Here is a 21425-nt window from a genome sequence, read left to right on the forward strand (position 1 = left end):
CTGATTATCCATGTTACTTTGGCTTAGGAGCTGATTTTGGTATAATTATTTGTAACCATGGTAGCAGAGCTGGTTTCTCTTGACATACATGTAATGAGCCTCACCAATTCTATGCAGAAAGAATTCCTGAGGCTGCTTTCCTCCTAAGGAGGAGCCTGTGGGCAGAGCAGGCACTTACTACTCCAGGGCACCTGTCTGGTGCAGAAGGCAGAATGCAACACAGTCCTACACTTCTAATTTATTATTGTTGTCTTGGTTTTTAAGATTGTCAAGTATTTCACTGATAGTGCAATAGCATATATATATAAAGTAAAAATAAATAAACTTAGGTGCTAGGTACAGTCCTACTAGGCTTTATAGACGTGGGTAGTGAAGCAGGAGTAAAGGAATGAGTGTGCTCATTTTCTGCTGAACATAATTTTTTAACCTTAAGGCAGCGAGCTGAAAATGCCATGCCCACATAAATGAGCCTACAGAACCCTCCATATGTATAATCAGAATTGTGGTGGATTTTATATTTTCATAGAGAATCACATATATTTCACATTTTGGACCAAACATAAGATATTGTTGGTTTTATGTTTGCTTTTTGCAGAATAATGAATGTACTTTATGATGATACATTATCTAATTGACTTTGGAATCATAGCCCCCTTTTTACCTTTATTGTCTGTTTTCTAATTTTATTTCTTTATTGAAATTGGAGAAGGTTTTGCCTCGTGTTTCATGATTTTATGTTTTATTTATAAATAATATTGGTCTAAAATTTACTGTTCTTGTTTTGTTTTGGTATCAAGGTAATACCTTAATAAATGAGTTGGCTTAGTTTGAGGATTATATATTCCTTTAAATTTTGTAAAACCTTTTGAGTCTAGTGCAGCTGTGGGCAAACTACGGCACGCGGGCCGGATCCGGCCCCTTTGAAATGAATAAAACTAAAAAAAAAAGAGACCGTACCCTTTTATGTAATGATGTTTACTTTGAATTTATATTAGTTCACACAAACACTCCATCCATGCTTTTGTTCCGGCCCTCCGGTCCAGTTTAAGAACCCGTTGTGGCCCTCGAGTCAAAAAGTTTGCCCACCCCTGGGCTAGTGGCTTAGTTTGTGTGTCTGTGAGAAGGAAAGAGAATACTTTCTGATTTTTTATTGAATTTCTTAATGTGTTCTTATTTTCCAAGTTTTTTATTTGTTCTTAAGTCAATTTTGGTAATTTTTCTTTTTCTAGAAAATTATTTCTTTGATCACCCTAATCATTATTTCTGAAATGTTAGTCTTTCCATAAAATTAATCTAAGCTGGAGTAGAGTTTTTATTCAAGTTGTTGATTTTGTTGACATTTTTAGCAACACATGTCTTCATGTGTTTTGGAATTTTGGTTTGCTGACTCATTTTGAGCAGGATGTGTTCAAATTGAGTTTGTGTTATTGTTTGTATTGTTTTCTCTCCCTCTGGGCTCACTGTTCTCTCTCTAGAGGTTTTCTGATTGCTTTCACCTGGCCTGCAACACTGCCAGTCCACAACCAAGGTTTTATTGTGTTGTATCACACAACCTTACCAATGGCAATAACAAGGATTGCATATTGTTACAAAGCCAGCGGGTGGCTAGTTTCAGAGCCTGGTTCTGATTCATGTCCATTTCTCCTCTAAAGGCTCAAACTTTTTATAAAGCTGTGCCTCTTGGCATGTGATTTTGCTTTTAGCCTCCTGTCCTGAGCCCAATGCCCTTGCTTGCTTCCAGACAGTTAGTCTGGCTCAGGTCTCCCTATTTGCAGTGAGGTGGTTAGATCCTCTTGGCCTGTAGGAGCAAAATGCCCAGCAGTTAGTGCTGGCTTCTAGACCTGGAGTCCTGCAGGTCTCCTGGCTTCAGACCCACTCACTGCTTTGTGATTTGAATCTACTTCTAGTCCACAGAGATATTTATCTGTTTTTTTGAGCCAAACTACAACCTTTTGATTTTCACCTTTTATATTTCATCTCTAATTGCACATGTTTGGGACAGAGGAGGCCCATAAAGGTGCAAATTCACTGTACCATGTTGACCAGAAATCTAATTATCAACTTCTAAACATTATTTTATTTCTGGTCCTAATTTCTTGTTGGTAGTTCTGTATGGTTCTAAACTTTGAAGACACATTAAAAGGTTAATCTTTTAAAATTATACACATTGTTCACGCTCATTACTGAGAGAAAGGGAGTTACATTATATCAGTGATGATGAACCTATGACACGTGTGTCAGAGGTGACACGTGAACTCATTTTTTTGGTTGATTTTTCTTTGTTAAATGGCATTTAAATATATAAAATAAATATCAAAAATATAAGTCTTTGTTTTACTATGGTTGCAAATATCAAAAAATTTCTATATGTGACACGGCACCAGAGTTAAGTTAGGGTTTTTCAAAATGCTGACACGCCGAGCTCAAAAGGTTCGCCATCACTGCATTATATAGTAGTTGAGGGTAAACTTTTTTAATGGGCTTTTTATGACTAAACGTGTAAAGGTCAAAGAAATTAGTGGAAATTTGTTTTAATTTTGCATTGATCACAAAAAGAAATATTTTCTTTAAGGAACTGAACTTGCTTGATTCTAAGTCACATCTTATTACTACGCAGAAACAAATCAACTCAAGTTGATGCTTGACTATATTTCAAGTCTCGTGACAAATACATATGAAGATAATATAAAGGTCTCTGTCGATAGGTATCCCCCAGTCTGGCGTCATGAGGAATCTTCCAGTCCTGTGTTTCTCAGCAGAGGGGTGGGTTGGAAGGCATCATGCTGACCTACCCCTAGTAGAAGTGCATCAGAGCAGGGATGGAAGACTTCTTATTTTCAAACTCTGCACGCTACCTCTCCTCCCAGCCCCCTACCGCCAGGGCAGTGCATTCTTTGCTCCTCATAACTGCTTGAAAATTACCCACAGAGAAAGCCACTTCTACTATGAACATACACCGTATCCACTGGGCATTCTGATAACAGTAAAACATGTCATTAAATGCTAAGATGGATTAGAAAATTAGACAGACTGAGCCTGCACTGGGTACCAGGCAGTAGCATTAGACTCTTTCCTGGCAATTGTTATGCCACCACTGTGGGCAGTTGTTAATGTCTGTTTTTTGATACATGGAATTGGAAGCTCAAAGAGCCCAAGTAGCTGAAGGTTCCTGGGAAGCAGAAGAGGTAGACTTCAAATCCTGGTGTGCCCTCCGCCAAAGCCCATGGTCCTAACGACTCTTGCAAGAAGAGGAACAAAGACAAGGCTGAAACATGCCCTACCAGATTGCAGTTTACTGAAGAAACATATGGAGATTCAAATTCATAAATTGTTGGAGAGTTGGAAGAGATGAAACAATGCTCCTTTGATAGGCCATTTATTTTTTTTCTTTGATCTTTAAATAACAACACACTTACATTTGTCTACGATAGCATAAAAAATTGATACTTGCTCTTTTTCATCCTATTCTTGCGAATCTTTATACCGTCTCTACAGAGATTAAGCTCAAATGTGATGTCAGGATTTGCTTTTGTTCCTGGTTTAAGCTTCTCCTTTCTCCATGCAGGACTTTTGATGCTTTCTCCAGGACCATATTCTGGACTCTCTCTATATATTCAGAGCACACCAAGGGAGAGAGTCATTCTGTGCCCAGTCTTACCACCTCTGTGAATGCGAATGACAGTGGAATCCTTAATTAGATTAGCCATTGTCAGGACAAAACTCACCTCAGAGGCATGGGAAGCTTTAGTTCAAACACCTGACTTCATTTTCACCCAGCGCTACCTGGTTACCTAGTAACTGCAGAGTTATTTAAAAACCTGTATGTTAGTGATTACTTGAGCTAAAAATTTTTCCCCTTTGCAACCTGCTATAGAAATGAAACTATAACTTAGCTATTTCGTAGCATATGGATGTTTTCTAATGGAATGAGTTCATGCTGTTTTAAGTTAGGCTCTCCAAACAACATTTTAAAAGTATTTGTCATATTCCTAAATACCACGTGCCGTGATTGATTCTCCCACTAATTCAAACTGGCAGTGTAGAGTACCCCGAGCCTGTGCCTATTAAAGCAGTCCATATGCAATCTACTTATGCTCATCAACTTCCCAAGTGAGTCTTTCCTAGAGAGAATTGTCTGTAAAGTTTGAGGTCATCTCAAAGTAATGATGATGTCATCAATAACAGTGACCAGTTCAGGAGTTCAGGCTCTGTGCCAGGGACTGTGACAGTGATCGGTACATAAACACATCTCATTTAATTCTCACAAAAACACTTTAAAGGTAGGTTTGTATTATTATCCCTATTTTACAGTTAGGGAAGCGAGGTTGAGAGAGGTTAAACAACTTGCCCCTGTCAAGCAGATAGGGATATTGCTGGAAAACTCACTGGACTCTGTGTGTAGGCAAAAAGTAGCAGATTGATGTTTAGCATAGTCGAGGTGATGCATTAGAGAAAAGCAATCAAAAGTAGTCCCTGCACCACTTTTCTATGAAGCAGGCAGTATGGGTCAGGAGCTCTGGGTCTATTTTCAGGCCCTGCCATTTGGACAAATCACTGCTCCTCTGTGTAAAAGGAGACCGTTGGCCATAAACTCTTAACTCCTAATTCTGGCTGAGAAGGAATCCAGAGTCATTGTAAATTTCTTAATGTATGTAATTCTATATAATTAAAGAGATCAAGTAAATTCTGGGAACTGGCAGGAAGGTTGTTACAGTTTCTATATAATAAACAAAATAATTATGGTACTTATACATTACAAACTTGATTGCTGTATTTCCAAAATCTAGTGGAATTAGAGAAAGTTCAGAAGGAGATATCAAAATGGTATGGAGACCATTATAATGAGCACAGCAATCTTCACCCTGCAAAGGAAAAAATGTCTACAGTCATGATTATTAATGTATTATGTACTTGAGAAGGCAACCTTAGGGCGGATAAAGGGAAGTACCATGTGGTAGGTAATAAACACATGGGATTTTTTGAACTTGGATGCAAAAAATTATCCTTGAGAACATTTAAGCAAATGCAGACATGACAGTCCATTGTGAATTATCAAAGGAAACTATGGTTGTGGAGTCCACCCCTGTATTATTGTGCCCTCCCACAGCATACCCCTGGGTGTCAGTGAACGTTGATACAGCATGGCTTCAATTCAAGGAAGCAGTTTTTTTTAAAAATCCTCACCCGAGAATATTTTTCATTGATTTTTAGAGAGAGGGAAAAGGAGGGAGGTTTGAAGGGAGGGAAAGAGAGAGAGAAAGAGAGAGAGAGAGAGAGAGAGAGAGAGAGAGAGAGACAGACACATCGATGTGAGAGAGAAACATCGATCAGTTGCCTCCTGCAGTGCCCTGGCCAGGGCCAGGGATCAAACCCGAAACCTAGGTATGTATCCTGACCGGGAATCAAACTCACAGCCTTTTGGTGTCCAAGACAACACTGCTAACAACTGAGCCAAACCGGCCAGGGCAAGAAGGCAAATTTAAAGTCACAAAAAGTCCTGTTTACAATGGCAGATTTCCTTAAGAATAAATTATTAGCAATATAATTTAAATTTCTTATTTTGGGTCAAGTTGAAGAAAAAAACATGATAATAAAAGTTGATAGCTTAGAAGCCATGTAGTGTTCCAGGAAAACATGAACAGTTCCTTCTCACTGAATAATGGCCTAGAGAAGCCTGCTTTTCCTTTTAGAAACATCGAATCTTCACATCAGCCGTGTCCTTGGAGCTTATCAAGCTCAGCTCCCATTCCCAGCTCCGGTGAGATACCCTTTCTCTACCTAACAGATGTTCCTTTTGTTTTTGCTTGAACACTGCCAGTGTTTGGCAGCTTATTCCTCTGAGGAATACTGGTCCCTTGCTGGACCTACCAGATTTATTTTCCACTGAGCTGAAAGCTACCTGCACATACCCTCCCTCACTGGCCTGCTTATACCCAGAAGGGGCATTTATTCCTCTTTTATAGGAAGCATCTAGCTTCTAGCCCTATGGAGCCCTGTCTTCTCCAGGGTAAACATAGCACTTGCTCTTCAAACAGTGCTATTTCCAGACACTGTAAAATCCCGGCAGCTCTTCTCTGACCAGTCTGTTTTCCAGAAGGTCTCCTTAGGTATCTGGATGGATTTTGAAGGAAAAAAGTGTTTGATTAATTAAATTGGGAGTATTACTTCTCATAATCAGGACCCCATATTTTTATTGACAAACCCTAAAATTTTGTTAGCTTTTTCTGTAGCTGAAACACGCTATAGTTCAATATTCTTAGGCAACCTGAGTTTTCTGCTGGTCCCTGGATGAACTGCTCTCCACTTACTACCTCAACGTGCAGTGTGCGCCTTCGTATTTATTCCTGCTGAATTATCTTGTTGGTTATAAGCTATTATTTCTGCTTCAGAATATTTTAGAAGCTTGATTATTTGGTCCAACATATTAATGATTCATCTTATATTTTTATCATCTTAAATTCATAAGCATGTCTCCAAAGTAACGGAAATGTTGAACAAGATTGAACCAGGGCTGACAGCAAGTGCTAACATTCAGAATTTAGTGAGAAATATAATTTAGTGAGAATTGTACTTTGAGGCTTGTACTTCTTTTAATCTTGCTCTAATTCTATAGCCTGTTAAATATACTCTTCGGGCTAATAAATACAAGTTAAATTAATAAACACTTGTTTTTCTGTGCATTTTTGTTTCTTCAGAAAATACACTATGAGGGGAAAATAGTCTTCCTTATTCTCTCCTTTTCTTCTTTGTTCCTTCATTCCTTTTTCTTTTTTTAAAAAGTTTTCCCAAGGTGTATACAAAACATATGGCTACAGCCAACATTTATTTAACTGATCAGAATATAATCTCATGACAAGACAAAATATTTAAGGGAACACGGATGACCTCATGAATGCTGACATGAAAAAACTGAAGCCAGCCCTAGCCAGTTTGGCTCAGTGGATAGAGCGTCGGCTGTGGACTAAAGGGTCCTGGGTTTTTGATTCTGGTCAAGGGCACATGCCCAGGTTGCGGGCTTGATCGCCAGTGTGGGGCATGCAGGAGGCAGCCGATCAATGATTCTCTCTCATCATTGATGTTTCTGTTTCTGTTTCTCTCTCTCTCTCTCTCTCTCTCTCTCTCTCTCTCTCTCTCTCTTCCCCCCTCCCTCTCCCTTCCTCTCTGAAATCAATAAAAATATATTATTTAAAAAAACCCTGAAGCCCACAATGTGACAATAATGTCGCAATATCCACTGATGGAAAAAGTGAGCAGTTTTTTTCCATGATGTTCTTTTATTTTAATTAATTTCATGTAGAAAGAGGAAAGCTAATCCATTCTCTTTTGTGGTCTCTGTTAAAGTCCTGAAAATTACCTTATGTATTCATTATGTTCTTTTTTTAGTTTTTCAATTACAGTTTGCATTCATTATTATTTTGAATGAGTTTCGGGTGTAGAGCATAGTGTTAGACAATCATATACTTTACAAAGTGGTCCCCCAGATGTTTCAAGTACCCACCTGGCACCACACATACTTATTACAATATTACTGACTATATTCCCTGTGCTGCACTTTCCATCCCTGTGACTGTTTTGTAACTACCAATTTGTACTTCTTAATCCCTTTGCCTTTTTCACCCAGCCCCCCAGCCACGCTCCCCTTTGGCAACCATCCGTCTGTTATTCTCTGTATCTACAAGTCAGTATCTATTTCGTTTATTAACTTATGCTATTCTTTAGATTCCACCTGTGAGTGAAATCAGATGATTTTTGTCTTTCTCTGACTGATTTATTTCACTTGGCATAGTACTCTCTACACCTATCTCTATACTGTCACAAATGGTAAGATTTCATTCCTTTTTTTTATGGCTGAGAATTATATTTTTGTTTTTCACAGTAATTCCTCATGGACTCTCAATCTCTAGGGCCAATTTTTGTTTCATTTTGTCCAGCAGATAAGTTTTCTGTCCTGTACAAAGCATGATCATGCTCCCAGGTTGCTTTGGACTTAGAAAATAGAATAACTTTCAGACTATCGTTTTTGAGTTGTGATGTATACATCTCATAAGGTTAACCATCTTTTTGATATTAGTAGCTTTTGATTCCTGTGGGAATATAATTGTCACTTTTCTTCATGCGAGTGTTATCTGATTGTGAATATTGAAGATATGCTTCAATTTAATATATTTTCAATGGAAAGGAAAATATATTTTGGGTATATATACATAATATACCCTTTCCCTAGCTCTCATAGCAATAGTAGTTGAGATGTCTATTCTGGCTTTTTTAATTTCTATGACATGTAAATTCCAGTTAAAATATAAGACAGAATTTGGGTTTGTGGGCAGAATAGTACAAATGCAAGAAAATGTTCAATATTTGCTTTATCCCCTTCCTAAAAGAAAATATATCAATGGATATTTGGCGTTTTCCTAGTCTGAACACAGAGATTAATAGCTGAAATGAACTGGCTGATAGAGAGTGTGTGACGTCAGATAGGAAGAGAGGATTAAAGACCAGGAAGTGCTGTGATTGGACAGCAAGCCTGCTGTTGCGCAGACATGGCCTGTCAGAATAAGCTTGGCTTCTTGACACTGTCTTGAAGCTAAAAATTGCATTATTGGAAAGTCCCCTATTAGGGTTGTGAGTAATACCACTTGACTGTCTTTTGTTTAAACTATAATTTATGCATCAAAATTAAAGTTGTCTTCTATTGTTGATATCATAAAAATCCACAGAGTTACCCTAAAATTCATTCCCACGTCTTGAGACTTGGGATGGTTGACTTCTGATTCCCCATTACCATTGTGGTCCAGGGCCATGGCTGGCAGGAGACAACAGAATAACTTGGATATTTGAGGTAGAAATACTGTAGGTGACTTTATTGAAACTATGCAGGCTATCAAAGCTCGGTTGTATTTCTCAAAAACTCCTCCCGGGAGAAACTAAGATGGCGGCATAGATAAACACCGGGAAATAGTCGCCTCACACAACAATTGAAAAATATCCCAAAGGACGGAGCAAACATCGTCCAGAACAACAGGAAGGCTGGCTGAGTGTAATTTCTACAACTAGAAGAAAAGAAAAGCACGCTGAGAGCCAGAGGAGCTGCGGAGGTGAAGTGCAGAGGTACGGCGGCGGCTCGCGCGCGCGGAAAGGGGGTGGCACCTGAGGACGCGGCTGTCTTTTTGAATCACAAGCTCCCGACTGCTCTGAACTCCGGTTCCGGGAAGTCTCTGGGAACCCAGGACTCATATGGGGAGAAGCTGGTCTGTCAGGCGGCAGCGGGCGAACTTGAGGGCGGCTTTCCCTCAGAGATGCTTGCAGCCGTTACCGGGACACTGAGACGCGCGACTCCGAGCGCGGAGAATCACCATAGCTGCTTTCTCTGCCCTTTGACTCCCTGAGACCCCGCCCCACCCAGGCTGTGGCAGAGGCTTTTGCATGTGAATGTACCTAACTACAGCCCAGCCAGGCAGACCCGGAACTTCCAAGAGAAGGCCCAAGGCCCCGCAGCGGCTTGCATTGCTTCACAGCTGAGCCTCTTCGTGGCTCCTGCTGTGTGGCCTCAGGCAGGGGCTGAATTAGCACCTCCTTAGATCCAGGAACCACTGTACCCAGTGGTCAGAGGGGGACCATTCTCCCACTTCAGACACAGCTGCTTCCCACAGCCAATTGGCCTGGAGGTCAATTCCTCCCAGTGATCCTACAACAACCAAGGCACCAAGAGTGCACCAAGAGTGTCCACCCCAGGTAACTGGGGAGGCTGAGCCACTGGGCCCTACAGGACACCTGGCACGCAGGGCCACTCTATCAACACAGGGAAGCAGCCAAAATGCGGAGACAAAGAAACAGGTCACAAATGGCAGAAACGGAGGAAAGCAAACGACTGGATATAGAGTTCAAGGCCACGTTTATAAGGTTTGTCAAGAATTTTATGGAAACCGCCGATAAATTTAATGAATCCCTCAAGGAGTATAGTGAGACCCTGGAGGACATGAAAAAGGACCAACTAGAAATTAAGCATACACGGACTGAAATAAAGAATAATTTACAGAGATCCAATAGCAGACAAGAGGATCCCAAGAATCAAGTCAAAGATTTGAAATACAAAGAAACAAAAAATACCCAACCGAAAAAGAAAAAAGAAAAGAGATTCAAAAAATATGAAGATAGTGTAAGGAACCTCTGGGACAACTTCAAGCGTACCAACATCAGAATTATAGGGGTACCAGAAGGAGAGAGAGGGCAAGATATTGAAAACCTTTTTGAAGAAATAATGACAGAAAACTTCCCCCACCTGGTGAAAGAAATGGACCTACAAGTCCAGGAAGCGCAGAGAACCCCAAACAAAAGGAATCCAAAGAGGACCACACCAAGACACATCATAATTAAAATGCCAAGAGCAAAAGATAAAGAGAGAATCTTAAAAGCAGCAAGAGAAAGACAGTCAGTTACCTACAAGGGAGTACCCATTCGACTGTCAGCTGATTTCTCAACAGAAACCATGCAGGCCAGAAGAGAGTGGCAAGAAATATTCAAAGAGATGAATAGCAAGAACCTACAACCAAGATTACTTTATCCAGCAAAGCTATCATTCAGAACTGAAGGTCAGATAAAGAGCTTCACGGATAAGAAAAAGCTAAAGGAGTTCATCACCACCAAACCAGCATTATATGAAATGCTGAAAGGTATTCTTTAAGAAGAGGAAGAAGAAAAAGGAACTCTTACCATTTGCCACAGCATGGATGGAACTGGAGAGCGGATAAATACCACAGGATCTCACTCATTTGTGGAATATAATGAACAACATAAACTGATGAACAAGGACTGATCCAGAGACGGAGAGGCATTGATTGGACTGTCGGGCCTTGGAGGGAAGGTAGGGGAGGGTGGGGGCAAGGGGGAAGGATCAACCAAAGGACTTATATGCAAGCATATAGGCCTAACCAATGGACATGGACAACGGGGGGGTGAGGGGATGAGCGGGGGGGGGGGGGGGGCGGGGGGGGGGGTAGAGGATACACATATGTAATATCTTAATCAATAAAAAAAAAAACTGCTCCCCACATCTCAGTTCACCTAGTTATAGCAACATCCATGATGCCATCAAACTAGCACACATCAGAACATGGAGAAACAATTTTGCTATGTGAACCTCAGCAACCTGACACAGCCTGGACCCACAACTCGACCTGGGTTTGCTCTCTCTTTCATTCCTGTGCTTTCCCAAAGCTGCTTTGCAATCCTTCTCCCTTCTGCTTTGTCTTCTACTTCATCTCCTCTTCTTGTACTAGTCATCGTTTTTGCTCCCATCTCTCCCTGTCTCCTTCCATCTCTCTCTCCATCCCTTCCTTTCTTCCTCCATTTCCTAATCATTCACAAAGTAACTAAAAAGTCCCCCACCCTCAAAACATATTTCTTCTTTTTTATTGATTTTGGAGAGGATGAAGTGGGGGGGGGGAGGGAGAGAGAGAGAGAGAGAGAGAGAGAGAGAGAGAGAGAGAGAGAGAGAAAGAGAAAGAAGGAGAAGGAGAAGGAGAAGGAGAAGGAGAAGAAGAAGAAGAAGAAGAAGAAGAAGAAGAAGAAGAAGAAGAAGAAAACAGAGAGAAGAAGAAGAGAACAGAGAGAAGAGAAGAGAAGAGAAGAGAAGAGAAGAGAAGAGAAGAGAAGAGAAGAGAAGAAAAGAGAAGAGACATCGATTGGTTGCCTCCCCTATATGTCCCATCTGGGGATGAAACCCTCAACCTAGGTATGTGCTCTGACCAGGAATCAAACCTGTGACCTTCCAGTGCATGGGATGATGACATTCCAACCAACTGAGCCACACTAGCCAGGACACAAATTTTTTTCTATTAAGGAAAAACTATATAGTATTAAATTCATATACTCATTCACACTAATTTGGCTTTTAAAAATGGGAATTGATGGTAAAGGAGGAATTGGTGTACAGCTTCCCAGGGACTGTGCTTTTCAAAGTGATAGCACTCACTTGAATAGGTGAGCTCCAGCCTGTTTAGTTTTTATCTGCTAGTACATCAAATAGGGTCGAGAACTGGGGACTGCAGAAGAATGTAAAAACAGAGGCTTTTAGCTGATCTTGTTGACTTCTATAGAGCACATTCAGCACATCACAGAAGGTTAACTAATTGTGAATATCTTCACAATCAATAGACAAACAAGCATCAAAAACAGTACTCTAAGCTGCATAGGCTTCTGGGATTTTAAAAACCATTAGGAGTCAAGAAGAATCCTTTAGCTTGTAAACCTAAATGTCAAAAATAAAATCTTGTATAAATTGAACCATGAAAGAGTCTGTAGAATACCAAGTGCTTCTATCTTTTTTTTTTTTTTTTTTAAATTCTACACACCATCCCTGGAACATAAGGGTGAGTGAATGGTTGTCAAAAAAGAGAAGTTATAGCTGTGCACTGTATCATCCTTGGATTTAACCATGGGAAAGATGATCATTATTGAGCTAGAAGTTAGCTAAGCTTTTCATCTCCCTTTCTTCCCCGGAGGAAGTTAAAATGCAATGTTGTAATTCAATTCTCTGCTCCTCCCATCCTTTCAAGTGAGACAACTTGTCCTGTGGTTGCTTAAGCCAGAGGAGAAGTAATTCAGAAGCATGATTCTTTCATTTAAAAGACTATCATCTCCAGTTGCAACCAGTCATGACTTCTGGATGAAATCCAAACAACTCCATTTAATCACAATGATTTCCTTCCATAGGCATTCTCTGCTGTACCACTACCCACAAGTCAATGTTCAATAAATTTCAGCCATTTCTTCCAAATACACTGCAATCATATTTTATAAATCTACCTATGTGTTGGTTTTTCTGAGCCACCGATAAATTAGACCCTTCTTGTTTTATCCTAAGATATCTGTCTAGTAATGTACTCAGAGACTTCAACCAGAAACAGTAATGGTCTCCCTTTTATGAAGCCAGTCACAAGTAAGGAGGGGACAGTCTGGAATGAAACAGCTCCTTTTAGGAGCAGCTGTGGTGATGTGTGAGCACTGGGACAGATGGCCCATTTTCTTGTGAAAGAAGTCTACGTCCCACAAGCTATCAACATCCAACAGCTTCACTAAACAAAGCTTGAAGATAAGAATCCAGTCAAGAGGAGCTCAGATGTTTGCCGTGTTGTGTCTGAATCCTGTGTGTCAGGGGCCTAGCTTTATTCTGTAGACCACCTAGTCTGTTCATTGCAGAGGACGGTATTTGTTCAAACATAGCCTCTTTTGACTGTGCTGGGCAATGGCACAATACATTCAGCAAATGCCCTCTGAACGCCTAGATTGTTGTCTTTGACGGGGATTACAAAAACATGGATTTCTTGAGAAGTGCCTTCCCACCTGTGTTTGGATCCTAAATTTTGGGAAGATCTTGGCAGCCAGGGTATCTAGGAGATGCTCAGAGAACAGTCTGTTATGGTCATGAAGACTTTTCAAAGCACAAGTTCCTCCCTTTTTTAAAAAAAAAAAATGTTTTATTGATTTTTCACAGAGAGAAAGGGAAAGGGATAGAGAGTTAGAAACATCGATGAGAGAGAAACATCGATCAGCTGCCTCCTGCACACCCCCAACTGGGGATGTGACTGCAACCAAGGTACATGCCCTTGACCGGAATCGAACCTGGGACCTTTCAGTCCGCAGGCCGACGGTCTATCCACTGAGCCAAACCAGTTAGGGCAGTTCCTCCTTTTAAGTGGCTAGAATAGGAAAAGAATTCTTGAAAACAGCCACGGAATATTGGACTAGATGTAACCTTGAAAGATTTTATTTATCCCTTCTATGTTAGCTTTCCATCTAAGACCAAAGACTGTAGTCTATTTTAGAAACCCTCCAAGGAAAGGAATTTCCCAGAACCTTTTCCCCGTTAACACTCTTTTAACTTCTACCAAGGCCGCCATTAGAAAATTCTCATCATCTATATGTTTCTAATGCTCATTGCTGCAGCTCAGACCTGGTTCCTTTGCTTTCTCGTCTGCTGTTCCTATCCTCCACAGAGGGCCTATCATTGCTGAAGCCCGTTATTACATCACTTCTTGGCTTCTTCTCTAAGGCTAAATAATGAAAGATTTCCCCCTCTTTTTGTAGGTCATATTTTTTAACTCTTAATTATTTTTGTTGTTGCAAATTTGATTGGGGATTTCCTGTGTCTGGAAATGCCTTGAACTTTGTAGCCCAAACACTTATTCCGTTACCTCTTAAAATACACCAAATAAAATAAGACTAAGAGAATGAAGAAGCTGCAAAGAAAACAAAACATCACAAAAGCCAAATATAAAACCACCGATAGTTATCTGTGGGCATGGTCTTGTTTTTTGGCTGTTTAAATCAGATGCAAATATATTATAATTAATGTTCATATCTGCTTGGCCCTGACATAAGGCATGGTGAGTTGGCATGTTTTACTGGGTTATCCTTGTGAGTTTGCATGAGGCATGCTAGCCAGGCACCATGCTGAATATGACCTCGTGCACTACTGTTTTCTAAGTGAATGTAGGAGCTGCTCTTATGGTTACAGAAATTCAAGTTCAGGCCTGGCTGGCATAGCTCAGTGGTTGAGCATCGATCGATGAACCAGGTGGTCACAGTTTGATCCCCGGTCAGGCCATATGCCTAGGTTGTGGGCTCAATCCCCAGTGTGGGGCATGCAGAAGGCAGCCAATCAATGATTTTCTCTCATCATTGATGTTTCTCTCTCCCCACCCTCTCCCTTCCTCTCTGAAATCAATTTTTTTTAGAAATATTTAAATTTTAAAAAAAGAAAAAATCAAGGTCATTAAAAATTCTCCTGAATTAGAAGTAGCTTTCTGTCATTACTGTTTTTAAATCAAATAATATTAAAATGACACCTACTCTCTCATGGTAGTCCCCAATTTTTTTCTGATTTCAAAAATTATATTAAAACAAGCTCTTATAATCCAAACTAGAGGCCCGATGCACGAAATTCGTGCAAGAGTAGGCCTTCCTTCCCCTGGCTGCCAGCACCGGCTTCCCTCTGGCACCTGGGACCCAGGCTTCCCTCTGGCCACCGGCAGACACCTGGGACCCGAGCTTCATCCAGGAAGTTCGTCCAGAAGGATGTCTGGTCTAATTAGCATACTATGCTTTTGTTATTAGAGTTTGTGATCATTCTTCCATAGCACTGCCAAAGACTTTGTCCTATAGGATATCGTTGAATTTCCTATTATTCAAAACCATTTCCCCTGTATTTTAATTATTAGTGTAAGTAGTAATTCTGGATTGGAGAATGGAGGCATTTCCGAAAACACATAGAAATATGATTAAAAGCAACCTCAGTTATTCTGAAGGCAATCTGGAGGATAACATAGAGCTGCCTTGATTTAGTTACTCTTACATGCTTTCTGAGGAAAAGGTTATTAAAATACATTTTGACACTATTTATCCACTGGAGCTTTAACTTCACTGGGAACATGGTTCTGAGAGTGGTGAGAATGTTGACTGATGTTCATTCCACATGGGATTACACCACTTTCTGAATCAGAGTTTCCTGCTATTGCAATATATTTTTTCATTTTTTCCTGAGAAACAATCCATTTGAGTTCATTACATGGCCATTTGTGAGTCTGGGGCATTGTACTTGTTTGTGACTACGGTGAAGTCATCATGGGCTGGGTCTGTCTGTGGACACAGAGTCAACAGGAGAGCGTGCAGCTGCTCAGAGAAGCAGGCAGTGCAAGCGGTCACCCGGATATTTCCACCCCAAATCCTGCTTTCCCAAAGTCATGGGTTTTTCATTAATCATCAAGATTTGTTTACCTTTGATTTACTCATTACATGCTGTACATAGACATCACTCTGTGGAACTTATTCTTTTTATAGAACTTTTTATTGATGTATAATAGTCTGAGAGAAAGTACACAGATGCTAAGTGTTTAACAAGATGAACTGCTACAAACGGAGCACACCTGTGTAGCCGGTACCCAGACCAGGAGCCAGAACGTGACCAGCACCTCAGCACCTCTCCTTGGGCCCCTTCCTGGCACTAATCCTCCTCACCTTGGGATACCGCTCTCCTGTGTTGCTTGTTTTTATATTTCATACAAATGGAATTCTACATGGTGCATTGTTTTGTTTGGCTTCTTTCATTCTTCATTACGTTTATGAGATTCAGGTACATTTATCATGTATTGTGTTTGTTCATTCTTACTGTTGTGCAACGTTGCATTGATTAATACAACATCATTCATTCATTCTGCTGTTAACAGGCCTTTCAATAGTTTTCTTTCTGGGAAGGAGATGAGGGCTGTTATGAATATTCTATAGACATTCTAGTTCGTCTCTTTTGGTGAAAGTATATATACACACATGTTTCTGTTGGACTTATAGATGGAGGTTGCATTGCTGGGTCATAGGGCGTGCAGATGTTCAGATTTAGTAGATAAGCCAGTTTTTCAGAGCGGTTGTGAGTACTTATACTCACACCAGCGATGTATGAGAGTTCCAGTTGCTCTACCTCCTCACCAGTATTTGGCATTTTCTACCTTTTATCTTTTTAGCCATTACGGTGGATATATATTGAATGGGGTTTAATTTAAATTTCTTTGATAATAATGAACCTGTGTACCTTTTCATATGATTATTAATAATTTGTATATTTATGTTTGTGAACTGTCCAAGTATTTTGTCCATTTTTCCATCAGTTAACTTTCTTTTTGTTACTGTTTCACAGGAATTCTATATAATCTGGGTATGGGTTCTTTGTTGCATATATGTGTTGGAAATACTTTCTTCTCTCTGGCTTGCCTTTTCACTCTTTCAAGGGGGTCTTTTGGTAAGCAAGTATTCCTAATATTTTAAAAGTCCCAATTTATTATTTTTTCTTTTATGGTTTGTTCTTTGTGTGTCCAGTTTAAGAAAGTTTCCTATTTCAAGTTCCGTGCTTTCCTCTAACACCTTTATTTAGATTTATAATTCATCTGACTTGATGTCCATATATTGTATGGTATCGAGATCAAGATGTTACCGACCCTTCCAGGTTGGGGGCCCCAAACAACTTCCTTCTGTCCATTGCCATTCACGCCAGTAGAATGAGACTGAGGTCGCTAAAGTGGAGCAGAAACTTTATTCTTTGATCGAGACATGGAGCAGGGGGAGCTGACGCTCTCACGGCACCTTCTCCCTGGCTGGGAAGGAGCCTTCTGTGTGTACAGGCTGTGGTGTGGAGCGATTCCATTCCTTGAGGCAGGCGTAGTTATTTTCCTGTTGCACTTGGCTCTTTCGCACATGATTCTTTTGTACATGATGCCCCATCGGCATCTTGGTCTTTGCGCTCAGCCCTCCTCATTTTGCAGTCGGGAATCCTTCTTAGTTCCTGTAAGCAAGCACAGCTCCTGACACGGTGTCGGTATTGAGAAACATTGGGGTATTTTGGATGACAGCCCAGTGACAAAGATACTTTTTCACTGGATGTCCTAACCCAACATCAGTTTACTTACTTTTAAGGACAATGTGTCCACAAAATGTACTTCCATTGAGTTTATTTTTCCTGGAGAGAATTACTAATGATTCTCAGAAAAAATACGTAAACCTAATAATGATTTGAAACATAATATAATGTATAGATTATTTCACGCTAATGTAAATTGAAATGTTTCTTAAAAGTTTTTCTGTTAGAATTTAGTTTGTAACTTTAGCAATTTATTCCACAGTAAAGTGACTTACAATGCACAAAGCACAATCATTTAAAAAATAAATTATTGTTTTTACTTTTTCATTTGTATTCAACTCAACACATGTGTATCCTGTATCTGTGAGAATTTGGGATGGTTGGAAATATGGTTGAAGTTTTGAGCTCCATTTTTACGTCATATAATAAAATTGTCACACATATGTTAGTCATAAGACTTTTTCTTAGTATTCAAAATTATATTAATAAAGAGAGGTATAAGGTGAGAACTTTTATTACTTCCACGATGATCTCACACCCTCTTGTGTAAGGCCTCTGTATTAAGTCTTCCACTAGTAATGACACAGATCTTCTAAGGCATTAAACATGGAAAGAATATAAAAGTTTCATTTCTGTATTTGGAATGCCTCTGAATCTTCCTCTTTTATGTCCTTTCTGCTTAATCCTATTTGTTTTTCTTTTTATTATTTGTTCTAGGTTGTCCTGGTCAGTGGACATCTGGACAGCTGGGACGTTGGGCAGGGCGCCATGGATGATGGTGGTGGAGCCTTTATATCATGGGAAGCACTCTCACTTATCCAAGATCTTGGTAAATATTTAGAAAGTTGTTAACCAAAGTGCGAGGGTCTCTGTGGTGACATGTTTAACTCAACACACAAAATAGTCAACAGATTAGTTACTGTAGATTCTCCTGAGGTTGAGATGCTTTTTGTTAGTTGACTCCAAGAAAAGAACTAATTTGTCCCCTTAAAAATTTTTTTTTAATTCAAGTGTCTGCCAGACAACCAAAATATCCACTATGATCAGCCACTGGGGAAAATGAACAAGCAAATGAAACCCTAGCAACTGCAACCACATCAGCTAGAGACTATGTAAGGATACTCTGACGAAATGCAAAGAAAAATCACCAGCCCCCTCTACTTCCTTTGTTCATCTCTTTTTAAAATCGCATTTATTTTACTTCTATCTCCCCAACCCTCTCTTTTGGCAACTATCCGCTTGTTCTCTATATCTATGATTCTGTTTCTCTTTTGTTTTTAGTATTCCACAAACAATATTGTATTTATCTTTTATTGCCTGGCTTATTTCATGTGGCATAATAGACTCTAGGTCCAACCATGTTTGTTGTTGCAAATAACAAGAGTGAATTCTTTTTTATGGCTGAGTAATATTCGTGTGTGTGTGTGTGTGTGTGTACCGCATTTTCTTTATTCATCTATTGTTGGACATCTATGTTGCTTCCATACTTTGGCTACCACTAGGGCTGCAGTGAACACATAGGGGTGCCTATATCTTTTGTATTAGCGTATTTTCTTTGGATACGTACCCAAAAGCATAATTCCTGGGTCATATGGCAGCTCTATTTTTTTTTAATCTCCATACTGTTTTCCATAGTGGCTGCATCCATTTTCAGTCCCACGGAAAATTATCAGGCTGTTCGAAGAGCTTCGCTACAGTTTTCAGTAGTGCACAAGGGTTCCCTTTTCCCTACATTATTACCAGCACTTGTTATTTGTTGATTTATTGATGATAGCCATCCTAACAGGTGCGATGTTATCTCTCCTTGTGGATTTAATTTGCTTTTCCCTGGTGATTAATAATGTTGGCCATCTTTTCATACATCTGTTGGCCATCTCTATGTCCTGTTAGGAGAAATCTCTATTTACTGTTCTTTGCCCATTTTTAAATTGGATTTTTTTTTGGGGGGGGGGGGTGTTAAGTTACATAAGTTCTTAAATATCTTGTATATTAACCCTTTTGGGGTGTATCACTTCAAATATCTTCTCCCAGGCAGTAGGTTGTCTTTTTGTTTTGTTGATGATTTCCTTTGCTGTGCAAAAACTTTTTAGTTTGATATAGTCCCATCTGTTTATTTTTTCTTTTGTGCCCTTGCTCAAGGAGACATATCCAAAAATATATTCCTAAGAACCTTCTCAAAGAATTTACTGCCTATGTTTTCTCCTAGGAGTGTTATGGTTTCAGGTCTTACATTTAATCTTTAATTTATTTTGAGTTTATTTCTGTACATAGTGTAAGAATACTGGTCTGATTTTATAATTTTAATTGTATCTTTCCAGGTTTCTTAATACCACTTTTTAAAGAGACTGTCTTTACCAATTGTATAACCTTGCTTACTTTGCTGTAGATTAATTGAGCTATAAACAAAGATTTACTTATGGGCTCTCTATTCTAAACATTGATCTATATATCTGTTTTTATGCTAGTACTATACTATTTTGATTATTGTGACTTTGGAGTATAGTATATGTAACTTTGTAATATCTAGTAGATAACTTTGTAGTATCAAGAATATTTGCCGGTGATTTTTATTTTTTTCATAATGTCTTTGTTTGGTTTTGGTATCAGGGTAATGTTGGCTCCATAAAATGAATCTGGAAGCATTCCTTCCTCTTTAACTTTTTTAATTCCTTATTCATTTCAAGGAAATTATCAGGCTGTTAGGATAGCTTTGCTACAGTTTTCTTTGTACGATAGAAGTCAGAGAAAGAAATGTAGGGCTGAATGAATGATTCCTTTAGCCATAATAAGGAATTCAGGCTTAAATATTGGACCTTGCAGGTAAACCTAAACATGGAAGAGATGGGCAGACATAAAAATGAATGGCTAATGGTGAAAGCAGTTTATTTTTATGACCTTATTGGTAAGCAAAAAACATACTTTTTTTTTTCTTTGTGTCCTGGTCCAAAAGGTGGATTTTATATGAGGTTAGAAATAATGAAATAGTCTGAAGTGAGAGTTCTGTGTCTGAATTAAATGCCTTATTAGCAGAATGTTTCATATTACAACAGTGGAGAAATCTCAGTTTCAGATGTAGTAAAGGTCAGGACAGTGCCTTTCGTGTAGGCTTTCCATTGCTTACTTAAGTATTTATGTGTTTAAATTTATTCTTTTTATCCAGCCTTTAATGAACCCCTCTAGCCCTGTAAATTGACCCATTAAATAATTGTTTATCTTAACAGTACTCTTGCTTGGGGCAAATTTTTTGGTATATCATTTTGATTTATGTTTTGTGTGTGTGTGTTTTAAAAATGGAGAAATGGGAAGATTGCTATCCATTTATTTTTACTTCTAAAATAGACCAGTATTTCCCAACCTTGGCACTACTGACATTTGGGGCCAGATGATTTTGTTGTGAGGTCTGTTCTGTGTGTTGTAGGATGTTTAGAGGTATCCCTGGCCTTTTCCTACTAAATGCTCATAGCACCATCTCCCCCCAAATTGTGGTATCCAAAAATGTCTCCAGACATTGCCAAATGTCACCTGGTGGGTTGGAGGTGAGGGAGGCATAAAATGGCCATGAATAAAATAAACTAATAAAAAAAATCTCTGGGAGACCTAATACAGGGTCATGTTTTTGGAAAGGAATCTAACTGGGAGCCTTATGTTGTATATACTTAAACTTTTAACATCATCACCCTACTGAGAGCCTACTATGTAAAAGCATTTTGCAAAAATCTGGGCATACAGAGAGATATAAAGCATATCATATTCTTTTCTTTAACTTGTTATATTTTTCAGTTACAAGTTACATTCAATATTATTTTGAGTTGAAGATCTACACATGTAACTACACACATAATTACAAATATAGACATCATTTCAAAGTCTGCTTATAGAATTGGGTAAGGTTTGAGAGAGATAAAGTCCAGCAAATAAAACTGGAAAGCGGCCGAAACCGGTTTGGCTCAGTGGATAGAGCGTCGGCCTGCGGACTGAAAGGTCCCAGGTTCGATTCCGGTCAGGGGCATGTACCTGGGTT

The 21425-nt window shown here is 39.4% G+C and overlaps 1 protein-coding gene across 2 annotated transcripts in view; it reads left to right on the forward strand.

Annotated features, from left to right (window-relative positions):
• Positions 1-21425, forward strand: part of CPQ (carboxypeptidase Q) — a 342845-nt gene that overhangs the window by 190597 nt on the left and 130823 nt on the right. For both annotated transcript variants that reach the window (XM_081111618.1, XM_081111619.1), the window contains exon 5: positions 18122-18233. In XM_081111618.1, the coding sequence (XP_080967744.1) occupies positions 18122-18233 (112 nt within the window). The remainder of the gene's footprint in view (positions 1-18121; positions 18234-21425) is intronic.

The sequence above is a fragment of the Myotis nattereri genome, assembly GCF_964212035.1.
Source record: "Myotis nattereri genome assembly, chromosome: 17".
Taxonomy (NCBI): Eukaryota; Metazoa; Chordata; class Mammalia; order Chiroptera; family Vespertilionidae; genus Myotis; species Myotis nattereri.